This window comes from Phasianus colchicus, chromosome 12 (genome assembly GCF_987193195.1).
Source record: "Phasianus colchicus chromosome 12, bPhaCol1.hap1.1, whole genome shotgun sequence".
Taxonomy (NCBI): domain Eukaryota; kingdom Metazoa; phylum Chordata; class Aves; order Galliformes; family Phasianidae; genus Phasianus; species Phasianus colchicus.
The window spans coordinates 3540552-3560313 of NC_143447.1; the positions used below are offsets into that span (position 1 = coordinate 3540552).

At 37.8% G+C, this 19762-nt stretch overlaps 1 protein-coding gene across 4 annotated transcripts in view; it reads left to right on the forward strand.

Annotated features, from left to right (window-relative positions):
• SCAPER (S-phase cyclin A associated protein in the ER) overlaps positions 1–19762 on the forward strand; it is a 144117-nt gene that overhangs the window by 36013 nt on the left and 88342 nt on the right. For all 4 annotated transcript variants that reach the window (XM_090148678.1, XM_031616350.2, XM_031616351.2 and 1 more), the window contains 10 exons: positions 491–661; positions 1141–1216; positions 1641–1758; positions 2087–2198; positions 3217–3357; positions 4509–4664; positions 5532–5674; positions 9066–9147; positions 9566–9718; positions 11427–11534. In XM_090148678.1, coding sequence (XP_090004804.1) covers positions 491–661; positions 1141–1216; positions 1641–1758; positions 2087–2198; positions 3217–3357; positions 4509–4664; positions 5532–5674; positions 9066–9147; positions 9566–9718; positions 11427–11534 — 1260 coding nt within the window. The remainder of the gene's footprint in view (positions 1–490; positions 662–1140; positions 1217–1640; positions 1759–2086; positions 2199–3216; positions 3358–4508; positions 4665–5531; positions 5675–9065; positions 9148–9565; positions 9719–11426; positions 11535–19762) is intronic.

Consider the following 19762-nt stretch of genomic DNA (forward strand, 5'->3'; position numbering starts at 1 on the left):
GGTATAGCCAGAGATTAAGTAGTACTAATCACGGTCAAGTTTCCAGGTACAGTTCATCTACTGATCCTTTGTCATATTCTAAATACTGCTTTGGAGCATGATTCCTTTTCTGAAGATAGAGCAAGGCATGTTATTAATGTTTCAGACAATGCATTGCTTAGTTCCTAAAGTCAGGTATTGAAAAGACAGTCATTAGAGAAGAACTATCTTAGTTGTTTTAATGACAACATTTGTATAAAACGTATAGAATGTATAAGAAGGGATTATGTGAATGATAATTTTGAAGTGACTTTACACGATCTTTGAACTAGTTGATAATTGAGCAACTTTAGATTTTTGTTTGCTGCATTCAGAAAACATAGGAAGGATGTAAAAGCAATTAGAAGTTGAACAAAATACAATTTTGTTTGTAATACCATTCATATTAACTACACAGAAACTACTTTTTTTGTGTCCAGATCTGACACTTGGTTTCATATTTCCTATGCAGTCTATGGCAGAAGTCCTTGCTAAGAAGGAAGAGTTGGCAGATCGCCTGGAGAAGGCAAATGAAGAAGCTATTGCTAGTGCTATTGCAGAAGAGGAGCAATTAACTAGAGAGATAGAAGCAGAGGAAAACAATGACATTAATATAGAAACTGACAATGATAGCGATTTCTCTGTGAGTGTTGGATTTATTTTAAAATAGTTAACTTTATACTGCCTTGTATTAATGCTTTGCTGACATCCAGAATTTTAGTGTTCCTTTTTACATTAATGCAACTTTTATGTGCAAATGAGGTAAATAATGTCATGGAGTAATGATAGGGTACTATCTTAAGGAGTATTTAGTCTTAGTAAATTCAACAGTGTTGTGCTGCTGCGTCTGTTGTTGCAGTCATTGTGTCCTTCTGTTTGCTTCTGTGTGATAAACTGGGAAAACTGGGCTCTTTTATTTTTGCTGCTACTAGACAGGAGCTGCTACAGCTGAGGCAGTAATCTCCATTGCCTTCTCTCAAAATCAGCAGGAACAGCATCAATTTTAGGGATGGCTAGTTGAATTTGGGAACACTGTTGGAAATCACTGAGTTAGCACCTGTTTAATGCATGTGTCTATCCATGTTAAATTTTGTTTTGACTGTGGATCACGTTAAATTTCAGGCATGTATGGGCAATGGAAGCATATCTTTTTGCGGTATATCTATGGACTGGAACGATGTCTTGGCAGATTACGAAGGTAAAACTTTTGTATATTACTGTGCTTAACTTGCAATGGCAGCAGAAGTTAGAAAAATGCCCGTTTTATGTATGCCTGCATAAGAATTTGAGAGATCTTCCTAACATCTAACTATTATTCCAGGTTTTGTTAAATTTGATGTTACTTTCTTAGGGAAGATGGACTTGTGTATTCAAACTATCTCTATTGTGTATTATGTCTCTACCACCACGTCTTTATTAGGATTTTAATATTTGTTTTCCAGTTTTATCTTAACATTTAATTAGAAGTCCAATTAAATAATTAGGCATTGAAAATGCACAGAGAATAGAGATGCTTCGGTCAGAGCTGGCACCTTACTTAGGTTGTAGAGGACCCATTTGAGGGAGAACTTCTCCTAGAACACAGTGTTTCAATTATAAAAGTATGTTTTCTTAATGTACAGCCCGTGAATCGTGGCGCCAGAGTAATTCTTGGGGAGACAGAGTGGAAGAAGAGCCTGCACGCCCGCCTGGCCACGGAATACACATGCATGAGAAACTGTCATCGCCCTCACGCAAAAGGTGTCAGAGTTGTTTCATGTCTTGATCGCGCAGTGGAAACAAGCAACCAAGCTCATGGCTCTATGAAACTGCTCATAAACTTACATTCTCTAGGTCTGTGGGTGGAAAGTTTTAAAGAAATGAGTGTGTTATTTTCATGATGAGTGAGGTTCGTGCTGCATTGACCATTAAGTAAATATTTGAAGACTTGAAGAACAATATTTACATTTAAGGGAAATAATTGCAGTGGCCTGTTTGTGTTTTCTTGCTGAAAATGTCATAGAAATGTTTGCAGTGCTGTCACGTGATGATGTTTCACTGACTTTTGCTCTGCTTTCTTTATTAAAAGAACAATAGCAGAATCCAAGAAGAAACATGAAGAAAAACAAATGAAAGCTCAACAGCTGAGAGAAAAGTTACGTGAAGAAAAGGCACTGAAACTTCAGAAACTAATGGAGAGGGTAAGCTTCCTATGGTACAAAGTAGCCAGTTTGCTGCTTTCCAGAAAACCTTTTTTCTCTTCCTCCATGTTGTCTCAGAATGCTGGAGGTTAAAACTTGCAGTAAAACAAAATTTCCTGAGTGTCAATTCACGTGGTTTTCATGGGTGACTCGTGCATCACAAAAAGAGCTTCTGATCTACAGTAAGGATATTGCTAATAACAAAATGAGAAGACTTCAGTGACAGTTAATTCTCCTGTTGTGACATGAGATGTATATATGTCTTGGAAGATATGAATGATTTGCCAAAGGTTGCAGTCGAAAATGATTAGAAATAGTGAAGAAATGTGTTCCAAGTAGAATAATGAAAGGTGTATACTGTATTTTTTTTTTCCTCACTTATCCACCCAGTTGTGTGGAAGGATAGATTAGAACTTGGTGGCAGCCTTCCAAAGCTTTGCAGGTGATTATTAATGGACTGGAACTAGGCTCTTCACAGTGCTTTATGGCAGTAGGCTGAGAGATGATGGACATAATTATTTTGTTTTTAAATAAGAGGTCCCAGCCAGGTACGTGGAGAAAGTTTCTCACTGTGAGGACAACCAAGTACTGGAACAGACTACTTAGAGGTTGTAGCTGCTTCATATTTGGAGGTTTTCAAGAACCAACTGGTTAACATCCTCACTGGTCCTCAGCAACCAGCCAACGTGATCTTATAGCTGAACTTGTTTAGAGCAAGGCGTTGGACTAGGTGACTTGATTATCTTGTGATCCAAACTTACAATTATTTACCTACTTTACTTCTGGAGGATGAGAGTTTATTGAAATGGATTTTGCAGAGGATAGTGAAACAGTTAGCAAATCAGTGTACTTGCAGTTAAACATGATTTAACAGCATGGTTAAACATGCAGGATTTGTGCAAGGCTTCACAATATTTTATTCCTGTAATTAAAGCTTCAGGACAAAGAAAATTCTGAGGAAAATTCTGGTCCTACTTTCAGCTACTTTGTTAGTAATGAATTCTCTAATTCTATACAGGAGAAAGATGTACGGAAATGGAAAGAAGAACTATTAGATCAAAGGCGCAGGATGATGGAGGAAAAATTGCTCCATGCAGAGTTCAAACGTGAAGTGCAGCTACAAGCAATTGTGAAAAAAGCACAAGAGGAGGAAGCTAAGGTAAGCTGTTTTGTTTTAAAGGGCAAATATTCAACTGCCATGTTTGTGTATGTTCTGTACCACAGAGCATTCTGGCATGTGTTGTGAAGGATAATGTAAGTTAGACGGGAAAGGACACGTATCACCTGTGAAGCAGATAAATGCCAATCTCTAAAACTGCATTTTTTTCCCCTCTAAATTGAATTTTGAATTAGTCTGTTATTAGACGTTATGGTGGGCTGAACTAGAAGAGAAGATAGATTCAAATAAGAACTCTCATTCTTCGGAGAGAACGTAGCAGCATTTTGGGGGACAGTGCTCCTGGAAGGAAAGGAGATCTCATAAATTCTCTGTACTCCAGCAGAACGCAAAGAAGGGAGAGAACATTGCACTTCATTGAACAGCCATGCTGGATTCAATGTCCTTACACATTGTGTTCTTCTATACATATATTTCTGTTGCTGTGGCTTGTACTACTAATATTGTTAAAAAGCTGGACCTGTTGATAACACGACAGTTACTGAAACCCAAGCATTCTGCAGGTACACTTCGGACTTGAATACCTAGATTCAGAAAATGAGCACTGGCTGCTTTTTGTTTTGTTGGTTGACTTAATTCATATTCTTTGAACATATCTTTCCCAAGATACATACATCTCCTTAGGGCCAAATTATTTAATGAGCATTATTTAATGAGAAACAGTAGTTGATAAGTAAAGCTGAAAGGATGTGATAGCTGTTGCAGCCCATTTTCTTATCTGAATTCCTAATGATTACTTGCTTATTGTGTTATGAAATCTATTCTGTAAATAAGCACTGATTAGTAAACCAGACAAGTACCAACTTCTATGTGATGGATGTGTTACTGTTTGTCCATTTTCCTCACCACTGATTTATTTTGTGGATTCAAACAGAGCATAAACTCTGAGTATAGAAGAATAATTTCTATTTCAACCGTAGGTTTTTAGTATGGCTTAGTGCTGATAAATATTCATGATTTTCTTCAGTAACATTGGAAACGGACCAATTTTGTCAAGCATTGGTTTCCAACAGATTCTGTAGAAATATCTCACCAAATTAATTATCAAATGGATAATCAATAAGTGGATGGAATTCACTAAAAATAAAGCTTCAGCTTCGCTGATCTTTTCTCGCACTTTGTGATCTTTGCAGGTAAATGAAATTGCTTTTATAAACACCTTAGAAGCTCAGAACAAACGTCACGATGTGCTGAATAAATTAAAAGAATATGAACAGCGCTTAAATGAATTACAAGAGGAGCGTCAACGAAGGCAAGAGGAAAAGCAAGCACGCGATGAAGCTGTTCAGGTACAAGATACCGGTAATTGCAGGATGGCAATGAAATATATGTTTTTGACTGCGCAGTTTTTTGTTGCTTTCCATCTTAATAGTTCAGCTTCAAGAGAGTGTAGCCTAATGCGTTTCCCCTGCCATGTTTCAGCACCAAGAGAGGAATCTGAATATGACTGAGGTCATATAGAATCATAGAATGGTTTGGGTTGGAAGGGGACCTTCAAGATCATGTAGCTCCAACCCCCCTGCTGTAGGCAAGGACACCTCCCTCTAGACCAGAATATAGATGATGGGTAGATGATTGTTGCCTGTCTTAAGCTTTTTATGTTTATCTTCTAATGGAGTATCAATATTTTAATAACGCATGAAACTTAAAGAAGAAACAAAAAATTGTTCCTTATGTTCATATACTCTCATTATCATACATTTTTCGAGATCATTGAAAACCATAACAGAAATGTGTTTACGGTCCTGAAATCCTTGACAGTCTTTTTTTGACTGTAGAATTTCAATACAAAGTTCTCCAACCTCACACATCCACTTTTTGACACTGTTCTCTATGCTAGAATACAAGCAAGCTTTTTCATGTGAACTCCCTCCTTCCAGTATACATGTGCCTCAGATCATCAAAGCTATAGTTTGTCTGAGAGTCCTTCTGAGCTTAGAATCAGCTGGTAACGGTGGTACTATCTCCTTGTTGAAAAATGTGATGTGATACTGACCTCAATTGGTGCTTTCAATTTATGTTCTTTTGAATATACGCATCAGTTCTTCATCTAACAGAAGTGCATGATGGAGTAACATCATGAAAGTAAGGAAGAATTATATGAAGGGATTTTATTTTTCTAAAAGAGGAGTTAGAATTTATTTTTCTTTAACTAGGAGCGGAAGAGAGCTCTGGAAGCAGAACGCCAGGCTCGGGTTGAAGAGCTGCTGTTGAAAAGGAAAGAACAAGAAGCACGGATTGAACAGCAGAGGCAAGAGAAAGAGAAAGCACGGGAAGATGCAGCACGAGAAAGGGCCAGGTAACTTTGCCATCTTTTTCTTGTTTCCTCTATTACATCATTATCCTTTCAGGCAGACTGCGTCTTCTGTGTACTAATAAGTGTCTTCAGGCTTAGTATTTTTAAATTAGCATTAATAAATGTTCTTGATGGATGGTTTGAAAGAAGAAAATTCATAAGTTCTATAATAGATTTTTGTATTCCTTAGGTACATGCGTGCTGCAACGTGCAATGCTGTATTTTATTATATATTGTTAACATTACTTCATCTTACTTTTATTGCTAACGAGACCTTTTAATAATTTGCCTTTTTTATATTTTAGCTTAGTTTTCAAAGGAAGCAAGATTAATGTCTCTGTGTTCGCTATTTCCTTTGCTCTCCAGTAACTTTTGGACTTACTGGCATCAATTTGACTTCACCTTTTCTGTAGACACCAGAGACTTCATTTGTGAAGCACAAAGCCGGGAAACCAGGCTTAATTAATTCCACTGCCTGTGAAGTACTTGTTTTATGTTTTTACCCATGATCAGAAGTTCATAAAGGGGTTTTCAGGTGGGCTTTTCTCTCTCCTTCATTTGCGACAAAGTGTAGTGCAAAGAGAATAAAGTATTGAAAGTACACCCTTGGGTGTAGGGTGTGACAGTGTGGTGTGTAAGGAAGGTTTACTTACAAGTCTGATTCAGAAAAAGCTTCTTTCTCTTTGTTGTTTTATTTGCCTAGTTCTATTTGGATTTTATTCACTTTTTCCTTATAGTTCCACTACCACAAACGTTTCATAAGAAGAATACAACTTCTGTTTAGGTTTTATGGCATGAAGCATTCAATGGTGGTTGTTTAAACATTCTGATTGTCTGAGCTTGTTTTATATGAAATCATCCTGAATTGTTTTTCTTCTCCAAATAAAATATTCTGAAATGGAAAAAAGTGATTAATGTTCAAAAATCATGGGCAATTATAGCTTGATATCATGAAGAGTTCATTTTCAGTGGGATGTTTACATGTAATGGTGAATTGGATCCGTGGCCTTGCTCAGGACTTCATGGACTTCTCCTGAATGTTTTGGCTTGCAGTCACAGTGAGAGTGAGAGGGAAGGCCTCTTTCAGTATCTGACTCTCTTGAGGTAGGTGAGGGCTGGCAGAGAGGAAACTTCTGGTTATGCTGTTTCAAGATGACAGTGTGTGCATGTGTGAAACTTCCACATCTTTCTGAAATTGTATGCCCTCTTCTACCTTCTGTCAGGCATCTGTCTGTGTAGCTGTTGAGGTAATGGAATACCTGTGAGCTTATCTGGAAAAAACAAGGTGGTTTTCTTGAAAGCTGGAAAATTGAGGAACAAAACTTTAATATTTTACACAGACAAAAGGCTGTGACGTGGTTTTAGTTTATTTAAGATGATGAACAACAAGCCTTCTGTGGTACTCTACAATTAGAACTTGTCTAAAGGCTTAAGGTATACAATCCTGTACTCTTCTTATTGAATCAGTTTTATAACTGCTTCTTGCCTTTATTGCCCCCTACTTCTTTCATTGTGATGAGAAGAGTTGCAGTTTCTATTTGCCCTCTGTTAGCACTATTTCAGCAAATTTCCTCTTATTTGATTCTGTAACACTCAGTTTTCAGTTGCTTTGTATTTGATACTTGCAGTTCTTTTTCTTTGACAAGTGCTGGTTAAATGAAATAGATTGAGTTTCCCCTCCTTTTCTCTCTTTATTCTTCTGTTTCTCAGAGAGTAGGAAAGGATGTGCATTTGGTGCCTTACAATCTGGTATTGTTATCTCTGGCCTCAATCTTGTCTCTTAATAAAGAGTTCTGATATTTCTCTAACATAGCAGAGCAGGATTCAAAGCATTGTGGTTCAAAAGCTGAGAGATGAGTGTGACAGCAAACTGTCTGCACTGCTCCTCCTGTCTTTGCCTTCAACTTGATCAGATTCTGCTAGGATTTGACTCACCCCAAAGGCAGGATGCTTCCTTCAATGAGTCATTTTTGGAATACCTTCTTAAAGCTGCTTCAGTGTAAGCTTTATGTGTATGTGCTTCTGGTGGTGATTAAAGCACATGTATGAAAGGGTTAGTGTGTTTAGAACTGACTTTAAAACCCTTCTGCCCTTATGATAATGTTCCAGTAAAGTTTTAGATGTCATTTCTGTGGATTTTATATTCCTGAGGATTATAATCCCTTATGTGGAAAATTTTGTTCTTATCAATAGAAATCATAAAACAACTGTAAAATGTGACCTAATAATGTAAAAAGTATGCATTTCAGGAGGGCCCAGAGAGGGATAACATTGATGCTTTATAAGTGGGAACTTGAGAGTTTTGTTTCAAACACTGTTAATCCAAGTATGCAACCATATTGATTTGTCCTAGTCTGTAGGATTAAACAAATATTTTAAAATGTGGACTGAAAGAAGTAACTACACTTTGGATTTGGATTGTGTTAGTTATGATTTGTTTCAGCTCATGGTGTAAGTCAGAAGTTGTTTTTCTTTTTTAAAGCAAAATCAAAGACTAGTTCAGTCTTTCTGTATATTCCATGGGAAACAGTTTGAAGTTTGTAATGCTTCCAATCCATCATTTCTTTCTCACTCTCCTGTCTATGTCCATGGTATTTGGAAGAGTTTGCTTATTTCTGAATGACCAAGTATTCTTAGTGTTTATTGTTAAACTTGTTTCCTGTCCTGTTGTCTCTCCTGTCTGCTTTTATACTTTCTGTGACTTTTCGTTTCAAAAAGTGACATTATCTGAGCCTTCTATTTTTACTGTGGTTACTTTGGTGGGTTTTTTTGCTTTCTTCAGTAGGGTGGTGCTCAGGGGATTCCCTTTGCATCTTCCATTAATCTTGGGTTTTATTTATGACTTCAACTTAAATCTCATTTTCCTGTATGTATATCAGATGTCCACTAACAATAGATGTGATACTTTTGGAATCTTTCCTTAAAAGCTGCCAGTAGCAAAGACTGGGAAGGAGCTTTGACTGATCTTTAAGGCATGATTCCATTATTGGAAGAGGGTTGTAGACACAGGAAACAAAAATAGTTCCTGGCTCTGCAGTTTTGTGCAGGAAATAATATTAAAGTAAATGCTTAATTGTTTTGCTGCCCTTTGGCAACTTGAAAATTTAGAATTGTGACTTTTTAGAGCATCGGTTTAACACTTGTCATTTGTAACTGGTTTTGTTTGTTGTTGGTCAAAGTTTTATCTGTGTCTTTAAATATTCATTATGAAATGTATTTCCCTTTTTGCTTCATGGTTTTTCTTTGATTTGCCATTGTATGCCTTCCCTGTGGTTCAGTGAAAATGGTCGTTGACTGCAGAATGTTAATAGAGGCAAACTATGACGTTATCATTATTTTTCAGCCTCACTATATTACTAAAAGTTTCCCTCTGCATTCATCATCTTTTTGTTAGAGATCGAGAAGAGAGATTGGCAGCTCTTACTGCAGCTCAACAAGAAGCCATGGAAGAGCTGCAGAAAAAGATACAGCTGAAGGTAAAAATAAAAAGTAAAAATAAAAACTTTAGTTGAAAAAACACATTAGCAATACAGAAATTCTCTAGAACAAGTTCTGTATCTTTAGTAAAGATTTCACAGTATGTTAAAATGTGTCCTGAGATACCTTTTTTTTTAACCTCGGTCTCTGATTTTAAATAAGAGTTTGTTCCATTTCCATGCAAGTTAGGTGTGAAACCCCTAGAAAGAATCCAGAGAGCTGTACCTGCTACTGCAGATACAGCAGGTGTTAAAGTCTCTGTGTTGTGTGGTGACTTCTAATGCCTTACAGGGAAAAAAAAGTTTCAGTTTAACATACATTCATCCTAGCTGTACAAACTTCTCAATAGTTCTCAGTATTTCTATACCATTTATTTCATACCCTTTTTTTCCTTTGCTTCTGTTACTTTGCATTCAGCATGATGAAAGTATTAGAAGGCACATGGAACAAATTGAACAAAGAAAAGAGAAGGCAGCTGAATTGAGTAGTGGAAGACATGCTAATACTGATTACGCACCGAAACTCACACCGTATGAGCGCAAAAAACAGTGCTCATTATGCAATGTAATGGTAAGTCAGAGGGCTGCTGTCAGAGTTGCAAGGCCAGCCTGAGTCTTGCAGCTACAAATGGTGTTTCATTCCCAGATAAGAGCACTGTACGTGTGCTGTGTCCTTATGCATTTGTCAAGTGCCCCTTACTTCAGCTTTTTCTGTCTATAAACAGGGTGGTTTACAGCAGATCTGAAGTACATGTAGAAACAGAGGTGTAATGGTCTGGACTGTACTCAGTTGTTAGCTCTGTCTTATAAAAAATGAGGGATCATCAAATGAAGCTAGATAAAAAAATCTAGATACAAAGAATGAGATTCATTACATAGCTGTTTGCTGAGCTGTGAAAGCCTTCTTACAAGATCCTGCAGAGACTTGATTTTAATATGTGTTCAGGGGATGACTGAACAAGTTTCATTGGACTGAAATTCCCTGAAGGACAAAACACAGTGAGCCCAGGAAGTTCTCAAGCTGAGTTTAATTGGAGGCTTTTAGTGTTGAAGAGAACAATTGATGTTCTTTTACTTTCCATTGAATATCTACTTCATGGTCATATCAGAAGCCAGGTTCTGGCTTGGCAGACCTTCACTCTCGACAGGCTATCTCTTCTTATGTGTACCATTCTACGTGCCAGAGGAATGGTAGAGAAGAGGGAGCCATACAATCACTGAGTAGGAAACAGGGAGGTCAGTTCTTGTTGATAACTGCTTTCATTGACTTGCAAAGCCTTCTGTCCCACATGATATTAAATGTGGAGGGTGGCAGCGGGATTGGAGCTTTGATGATCCTTGAGCCCAAGCCATTCTATGATTCTGTCATTCTATGATTACTCTTCATTCATTGATTTAAGAGTGCATACGACCACTTCAGGTAGTGCTGGAACAGAAACCCTTGGTTCAGCAGGCTGGACTCCTACACATTCATTCATGTCTTTCAGAATGTAACTGTTATTAATTGGTGAAATTAGAGTAAAATCAGAATGAGATGAGAAGGCAACGTATTTTAACATTCCTCTGCTGGCTAGGAAATCATTGTGTCATTTGCTCTAAAGATCTGCACAAAAGATGTTCACGTCAGCTAGGTTGAGGGATTCAGTTCTGTGCTCGAGATGTGAAAATGAAAAACCACTGCATATATATTCTTTGAAATCTGCTCTGTGTGCTGCATTATCAGCATTCAGGATGCAGCATTTGTATCACAGAAGCGATCCTTGTGGTCACATAGGCAGCTGTGCCAGCCTTTGAGTAGGAATGAGTTAGCATGAAGAACATGGGGTGGTTTGGGGTTGGGATCAGTAACACAGCTGTGGAAATAGTCTGCTGAAACAATAACCTAAAATATTCTTTAAAAATGAGGGGGGGAAAAGCCACCTTTTTTTTTTTCATGATCAATATGCATTTGTTTTCTGTTGATGACAGAATATTGCTCTCTTGTCAGGTAAGTGTTTTCAGGTAATCTTCAGTTGCAGTTAACAGTACGTTCCTCTGTAGATATCCTTGTGATGTTGAAATGTCTGTGTGAAATTGTGTGTGACAAAAGCACAAATGCTCTTTTTAGTAAAAATAAACACAATGTTAATGCTGTTTACAGTAACTGATGTTACTTTATTAGGTGACAGATTCTGAACTTCTGAGAAACTGGCATATGTTATATTAAAAATAGTGTTATTTCTATGTTCAGTATTGATTATTAAGGGTAAAAAATAACTGATAACTCACTGTCATTGCAGATTTCATCAGAAGTGTACCTTTTTAGCCACATTAAAGGGAAAAAACACCAACAAGCTGTGAGAGAGAACAGTAGCATACAAGGACGAGAGCTTTCAGATGAAGAAGTGGTATGTTTTTTTTCAATAACCTTTTTCTATTTTAATTTCCTTTTCTTATCCTGAGAAAGTCATGAAGATTCCTAGAAATGAAAGGAACCAAAGATATTTGTGTTAGCATGGGAATATCAGTGCCTTTTTGAGTACAGAATACTTATGGAAAGGAATGAAAGAAACCAGGGCTTCAGATACATAAGGCAATTTAAGGTTGTATATAGAAATGTGACTAATTGCTCTCCTGCTAATCCAAAGGTGTTCTTCCTATCATCATATTTCATGTCCTGTGAGTTTTAATTTTCTCTCCTTTCCTTTCCAAATAATAAGCATTCTTCACTGCATTTATTAAAGGCTTCTTCTGTATATCTGTTAAATAGCTTCCCCACAAGGATGATCCTTCAAGATATTTAGAATGGACAAATAAAATTCCCCTTTTAAACTCAAATGCTATTTTAAATTATCTTACTTTGACTTACTAGCAGCTTTGGCAATCCCTTAGTTGTTCCTTTATCTCTTGCTTCTTCCAAGTAGCTTTTGATGAAGAGCTGAAGAATCTTGCAGCATCTTTTTGCAGCAGCTTTCCAGCCAAAGCTATTCAGATGTTAGTGCTTAGTAATCCTGATGTTTCTTTCCTGCGTGGTTCTTGTTACTGTGGTTACTGGTTGAACTGTTCTTTTTACAGCTCATCATTGCCACAGATACTGTCTTTCCCTTTGTAAAAAGCTTTGGTGAGTTAAGTCATTGAGGTGCTCCAGTCTCCAGAAGTGTCTGCCACTGGAAGATGCAACGTTTTCTGCTGAGTTGCAGTTTGCCCTTTCCAAACTGCAACAAAAGTATGCAGTTTCTTGTCTCTTTCTTTCCTGCTCTCTTACAGTGGCTTGTGAGAGTTGTTTTGAATTAGATTTTAAATAGCGGGTTTCTGTAGTTCCATATAAGGGAGAAGCCTTCTTACTGCATCCAGATGCTTAGAAATACATGTGAGCTGTGAGACTTCCCAGAATTCCATCATATCACTACATGCACCAAAGAGTGGGCAGCCTGTAGCACTGAATTTCCCTTTACTTTTTAGCCTTTCCTTCCTTTTTAGCCTTCATTTGCTTCTAGCTAGCCACAGCTGATTGGTTCTTGCTGTGCCACTGCCTCAGAGCAATATGGAGCAAAAAGTGAATTAGATGTTGTTTGGTCTGAGAGTAGTTACACACTGTGCACAACATTTGGTTGGTAGCTTAACACTTGTGTCCTCCAGAAAGGGGGATCGCATTGTCAGCTGTTTTTGTGCCCCAGCTGGTGAAAAAGAAATTCCACTAGAGGGCACAGATATCTTGATTTTATTGTGTCCAGCATCGTGTGCTTAAATCCCCTGCTTTTCATCAAAACATTGGATTGGAGTAAATACATGGGATTTCTTGAGTTAGTCCAGAAGGAAAAGGAGTATGTACTATAACTGGTTACAAAAGCAGATTTAAGTATTCTTAATTGAGGTGATGCATTATATTTGATCTATTGGCAATTTAACAATACGTTATACTACATTATTTTTATCTGTATTTTAAATAGCCTGAGTATAAAATTCTAAGCTGTGCTATTGTAATCTGAAGTTTGCTTGGCCTGAGGCCCCACTCCAGTTTTGTCTTTTTAGAGAGCAGCAATAGATACATGTGCTAGATGCCTGGTTACTGTAAAGTAGAAATATCACTTTATGTATGAAAGCAGTCTACTTTGTGTACCTTTCTATTCAGTGTGGGCAGTTAATGCCAAACCTTGCCTTACCCCACAAGAAATGCAGTAACTTCAGGTAAGTTCTGGAGTATCTGAGAGCAGACATGCAGAATGTCATGTAGAAGTAAAGCTGTAGTCCAGAGAAGCACTGCAATATCTTTAGTTATTCATCACTGTTTTCAATTTTTTAATCAGTGAAGATATCTGCAATGAGAACACACTTGTACTACTTAAAGTTATTACTTGTCATCTGTGATGCCTTTAGATTATATACATCTCATCTGCGACCCTTCTTCTTTGACATAAAAGATTTTATTTATATCACCTCTGACCTAATAAAATTTCACCTTTAACCTTATGCACTTGACACCTCAGATAAGTTACTCTTGATCTTTGACTCATTTTGTTTTAAGCTTGTTAAGTGTAATAGGTAGCTGTCTAGAAAGAAATCTTTTTTCTTTTTTTTATAATTGCAATCTGGCCATAGAATTTTTTTGTTATTAATTGAGAAATCACAGAAGGAATTTAAATGTATTTGTTTTGTCCGTATTAGCATTACAGAAGGTAAGACTTAAAGAGGTCCTTCAGACTTTGGAAGTTAAGTGTGTGTTGTATAATATGTTTTCACACAGTGAGGATTTTTTTTTAGTTGATTTGACTGTAAGTAAAAAGCTAGAAGCTGCATCACAGAAGCACTGGCACTGATTCCTGTGGGCTGGGTGCATGCATGCTGGTTGATCTCACCAGATATAAAAAAGAAATAATTACTTCAGATTTTGCTCTAATATCTGTGGGTTCTTTAACATCTTCAGAGGAGAGTATACTTTGAACTGTAGCATTTTTCCATTGTTCTGGAATTAAACATCTATTGTGCAGTTTCTGACAGTAGTATTGGACTTTTAATTAAGAAGATGAATTCACTTGTAAATGTGATTATGTGGTGAAACTTGGAAAGGAAAGTTTTGTTATGAAGAAAGGTACTAAAAACATGAAGTTATTTCTGAGATAATATGACAGCTTTGTTTCATCTCCAACTTTTGGACTTTCCTTTTAGGGGGATTCATCATCATCATGTCTGAAACTGAAAAGAGTGTAGATTCCTCTTAGAGAAAATTCTATTGCTTTTGAAAATCTGGTTATCATGTGAAAGCAAATTAAGCTCTGTTCACTTTTTTTTGCTTCTTTTTAATTCCTTTTTTGTTCAGACTCATATGAATACGTTTATTAGCATAGCTGGCAAAGCTCTTCCAACAGGGTGGATTTTGTCTTTCTTCTGTCACGTTTCAGAAATGTGCAATGGTATCTTTGTCCCATGCCATCTCACTGGGATCTTCAGTGCATTACAGTGTCCTGCCTGTGTTCCCTCCCTATGGAGATTGTGCCTGCTGATGAAGTGCAGTTTTTCTTCCATCAAGCTTACAGCTTTACCTTCTTTCTATGTTGCTATTTTCTGTGCTATTGATTTCCTGTCCCCTGCCTTAACATTCATATTGCTTTCAGTTCAGCAAAACAGGTAAACGAAGCATGCATTTGGTTTCAGTGTCACTGGAACTGATTAGTCAGGTTGAAGTTATGACTTCTTTTGCTGAATCAGAGCGGATGTGCTACAAAGGACTTCTCATATAGAGGCCACTGACATGACCAAAACAGTGCCCATGTAAACGCCCTAAGGCAGCATACTGTGATCTCGTTAGGCTGAGATCTCTACAGGGACTTTCTATGCTTTTCCTTCCACCTGTAGCTCTGGGGGTGTTTGGTTTTGTTCCTCTGCTTTCTATTTTTTTCTTGTCTTGTCTGTCCTCATTTGCTTTGAGAATTATTACGTTATAATTCTAGCTTCCTTCTTTCAACTTGTTGTCCTATCTCCTATGGCACTTCAAATAGTGTTGAATAAAGGGATGTGTGGAATATAAGCCATGTAATTCCATGCCATCTATGAATGCTTCTACTCCATGAAAGGTACTCCTGAAAAAACATATGAAATGAATAGCTTGGCAGGAGAGGAAGTTGGTTAATATATATATAAAGTATGTACTCATGTATTCAAAAGAAAAAAAAGATGGAGGAATATTAACAGCCCTTTATTTGCAAATGTGAAGAATGTTTTTTTAATCAGAGAAGGAAACAGACTTTTCGGTCATAATCTAAATGAAATAACTTCTTAGGGATATATTTAGTTCAAATGAGAACACAATCTGGTGATGGAGAGAAGCAGTTCCTGTTGTCTGAAGATTGACAGTGTTAAAATGTGAGGATTTATAGGAAGACATGGTTGATTAAGCCCACCCACATTCCCTTTAAGAAAAAATCAGACGGACAAGCAATAGCTCGATCTGTCATGTGGGTTGTCAAGTTGGCTGGGGTTGCAGTGCAAGCAGTTCTGGTGCAAGGCTAGATTGTAGAGGGGTCTGATTTACAACGTGCATAGCTGTGCTGGCAAGTTCCCCTGGTACAGATGCTATTACCCTGGCAAGATTGCTCTTTTGCCAGGATGTGGTGAGAGGCTGCCTGGAAAAGCAGAGCTGTGCTGCTCCAAATTCTGTTCTAGCCTTGTAAGGTTTATGGCCTGTACAGCACACAGGAGAAGCTGATGTTCTTAGGAACTGTAAGAAGTGTATGAGTGGTGGATGCTTTCCTTTAAAAAGTCAAACCGCTTTCTCAAAATTCCATGCTGTTTCCATTATTTTTACTGAGGAAGTTAATAAGGGAAAGAATTATGGCAATGTTTTCGTACCTGACATGTTCTCTTTTTTCTTATTTACAAGTTTTCTTGTTCAGAGAGTTGATGATGCCTGTGTTGTACTGTTTATCAGTTGTGACCATTGCTATGCAAGGAAGCAGTCCAGACTCAGACCTCATGTTCTGTAACACTTAAATCATTTCTGGTAGATAGTTTGGTCAATATTCCTGTTTCTTTTACCCCGACAGAATATAGACTCCATTGTAAATTCACTTTCTTGGCATCTGATCATAGTTATCCAACTACCATTTACTATTTAACTTTCTCTTTTGTTTTATTTGAAAGGGCAAAATTAGGCATAGCTGCATGTTAAACGTAAGGCTACATACACCAAACTGTTGGGGAACAGTGCTCTGCAAGATGTATTTGTACTCACACATAGTAGAGAATAGCAGCAGGTGTGAGCTTTGAACAGCCCCATGCATGGGGTGCTGTTGCATTTAGCCTTAGCCCAGACAAGATATTTGCAAAGCTGCATTGACAGTAGCCTATCTTTTTTTCTCCTCAGTTTTTCTCTGTTGCTCAGTTTTGTTTCCTCTCTCAAGGAAGGAACAGTTCTTTAGAGGGCTTTGTGTAGCACAGGAACAGAATTAGGCCAAGCATCTGTAGCCCATTTTTGTGGATGTTTCATACCTGTTGCCTACCTGGAATCATTTCAGCACAGGCTTTGTCATTCTGCTGTGAATGCACTGCTTGCAAGAAGTGGCCAAAAACCATCCTGCAGTTGTGAAGTTTAATCCAAGATGCTGCCTTCAGAATATCTCTCAGTGTGGATCAATTATATTTTTTTTTGTAGTTTGTGCAGCAACAGCTTCTTCCATTTAATAGATTATAAAGCTGGGCTTTTCTTGGCCAAAATGTGATTAATTGTTTATTGGGTGTGTCTTTAACTGTCATAGATCATGGCCAACATCTGCACCCTTCCTCCTTTTGGCTTTGATATCTCAAACACTCACAGCCAGCAAGAGAAGCTGCTGCTGGCAGGGCTGGCTGTACTCGTGTTTCCCCCTTTCTCATTCTTGCCCTTGCAGCCCTATAACAACGTCAGTGCCTTCCAGCTTTTCTCCCCAGTCTGCAGCAGAAGAAACAGCTTTCCTTTGCCTTCTGCTCCTGCAGTTTGCAGTGATGAGTAGAAAAGGAAATGATATTAAAAATCACAAGGAATATCTGAACCTACTATTCGGAATATTGTTTGCCATATATCTTTGTGGCACGCCTGTCGTATCATTGAATTTATGGGCAAGCAAGGTGGCTGAAAGCACAGTCAGTATTTGCAGTGAAAACACTGTTTAGTTTGTACGTGCTTAAAAAAAACAGTCCCTCATTGAGAGAATGAAAAAACCACTTCAAGAAGTGAATGAAAGAATACTTTGCATGAGAGGTCAGCCTTTGGTTTTGAATGTAGAATTAAAGGTTTTTAGTGCTCTGTACTCACTTTCTGAAGTATATTCTTACGTAAAAATTGACTGGATATTTAAAATTGTGATTTTGAGAAAATATTTCATTATCTGTTACTTCGTTTAATGTGTTTCGTCACATACAAAGTACTTGTTATAATTCTTATTAATGATAATAGGTAATTAACTTCATTATCTTGAATCTTCCCTGTTTTTTGAGGTGTGTCATGGCTCGTGGTTTTATAACAACATTGGATCTCTAATTTAGGATTGAGAATTAATGGCCATTTGTGTTTCAGGCTGTCATTGGCTGTAACATTGAAGACTGAATTCTACATTTGATACAGTCTACTTGGGCATCTGTTTTCTATATTAAATACTGTCCTAAGCTGTGAGGAAAAAAATCAGAATACTGAGGAGTTTTGTTGAAGCATGTAATAAAATCATGAACGAATATTCCTGCGGTAATATGATTTAGAATCAAACCTTAAAAATCTTTTCACAGTTTGGCAAATACATCCTTTAGGTGGTAATATGCAAGCGAGAAACTGTAATTCCTGACCTTGGTAATAAATATCAAAGGCCTTTTTTTTTTAATTATATCCTACCATTACAGAATATTGCTTATTTTGAAACAAGTAAAGATCCTCTACGTGTATATCCAAAAGCCCACATACCTGGGCTTCAACAGATTTGCCTTATTACCTTATATTTATACAAAATACTTGGTTTACTATTGACTTCTTAAATAAAAGAAGTGGCAGATTAGTAACATCTTTTGCAATACGATCTAAGTCTCTGCAAGTATTTATGATCTTCCTCATTTCTATTATTTTAATCTTGATAGGAAAGTAAAAACAAGCGCTGGGAGATGCTGAAGATTGAGTTTCAATAAATAGCCGGTGTCAGATATTTTTCAAGTTGCCTTGGCCTGCAGAACTGGGTTGGGAAACTTAGAAGAATGCCTTTTCTTTCCAAACTTGGAGATTCAAGGTTGGAAGGAATACAACAATAATAAGAATAACCAGTCTTGGGGTATTCTGTCACTTCTGTTTCCATCAGAAACGCAGAAAGGAACGGGTATGAAGAATAATAGAGAAAGAAGCTCAGGTTTCAGGATGGTCATTTTGGCTCAATGTTTTGGGTGAAAGTCCAATAGCTGAAAGAGTTTCCTGCTTCCATGAATTGCGTAGCTTCCACAAAATTGCAGCACAGCTAGTGAAGTGCTGTATCGTGTGCTTTATGAGATAGACTGTGTATGAAAGGTCAGGCCTTCACGCACCCATTGCTGTACAGCAGGATGGAACTCAGTGCTGGTTTGTGGCAGCTCAGGTTCCTTCAGAGCTTACAGAAACCAGCAGAAAGAGGTTGATATACAGCCTGATGATCCTGGCAGCTCCTGCCTGTGACTGACTGGCTTCCGAGGGAAGGATTTCCAGGGCCTTTTTTCCCTGGCTGCTCCTGCTATGTATTAGGAGGAATAAAGTGCTTCATGAAAGCTACTGTGGAGTGATATGCACTTGAAAACACAGGATCTTAACTTATGACTGCCCCACGGCAACAAATGCCAGGTTGTTGCTTTTTTCTCAGCTTGAGCGAATACAGATGCTTTTCTGCAATGTTGTTCTTCCTATGCAATCTTGCCCCAGGCAGAATTCATAACAAGACAACTCTTTAAAGAGAAAGGAAATGGAAATAAGTATTGGTGTTGCATTCAGTCCTAATTTTAGAACGAGGAAACTTTGTTAGGAATCATTTCTTTTGGCAAATCTTCCATCACAACTTAATAGTGCTATTATAAAGATTTCTGAAGTTCGTATTTTGGTTTTGCTGCTGTTCTTCAAGTTTTACCACTAATTGAAATATTCCAACTTAAGATGGGGTTGTTAGAAAGTGTTCTTTGCATTCATCTGTTTGATATCTCTTAATGAAAACTACTGTGTCCTCACCTCAGTGGTGTTTCTGTGTTAATCTTGTCCTTGAGCTGAGAGCAGTTGTGTTGTTTTTTTTTTCTTGTAATGAATTATATTGTAATCTATTGATGCTGAAATATTTCTCAAGTATAGAGCTTACAAACTGTACTCAACTGTGTCACCTCAGCATTTCATAGATTCAGTACAGAATCACAGAACGGCCAGGGTTGGAAGGGACCTCAAGGATCACGAATCTCCAACCCCCTGCCACACGCAGGGCCACCAACCTCCTCATTTAATGCCAGACCAGGCTGCCCAGGGCCCCATCCAACCTGGCCTTGAACACCTCCAGGGACGGGGCATCCACAGCCTCTCTGGGCAGCTGTTCCAGCACCTCACCACTCTCTCTGTAAAGAACTTCCCCCTGACATCCAACCTAAATCTCCCCTCCCTAAACTTAAAGCCATTTCCCCT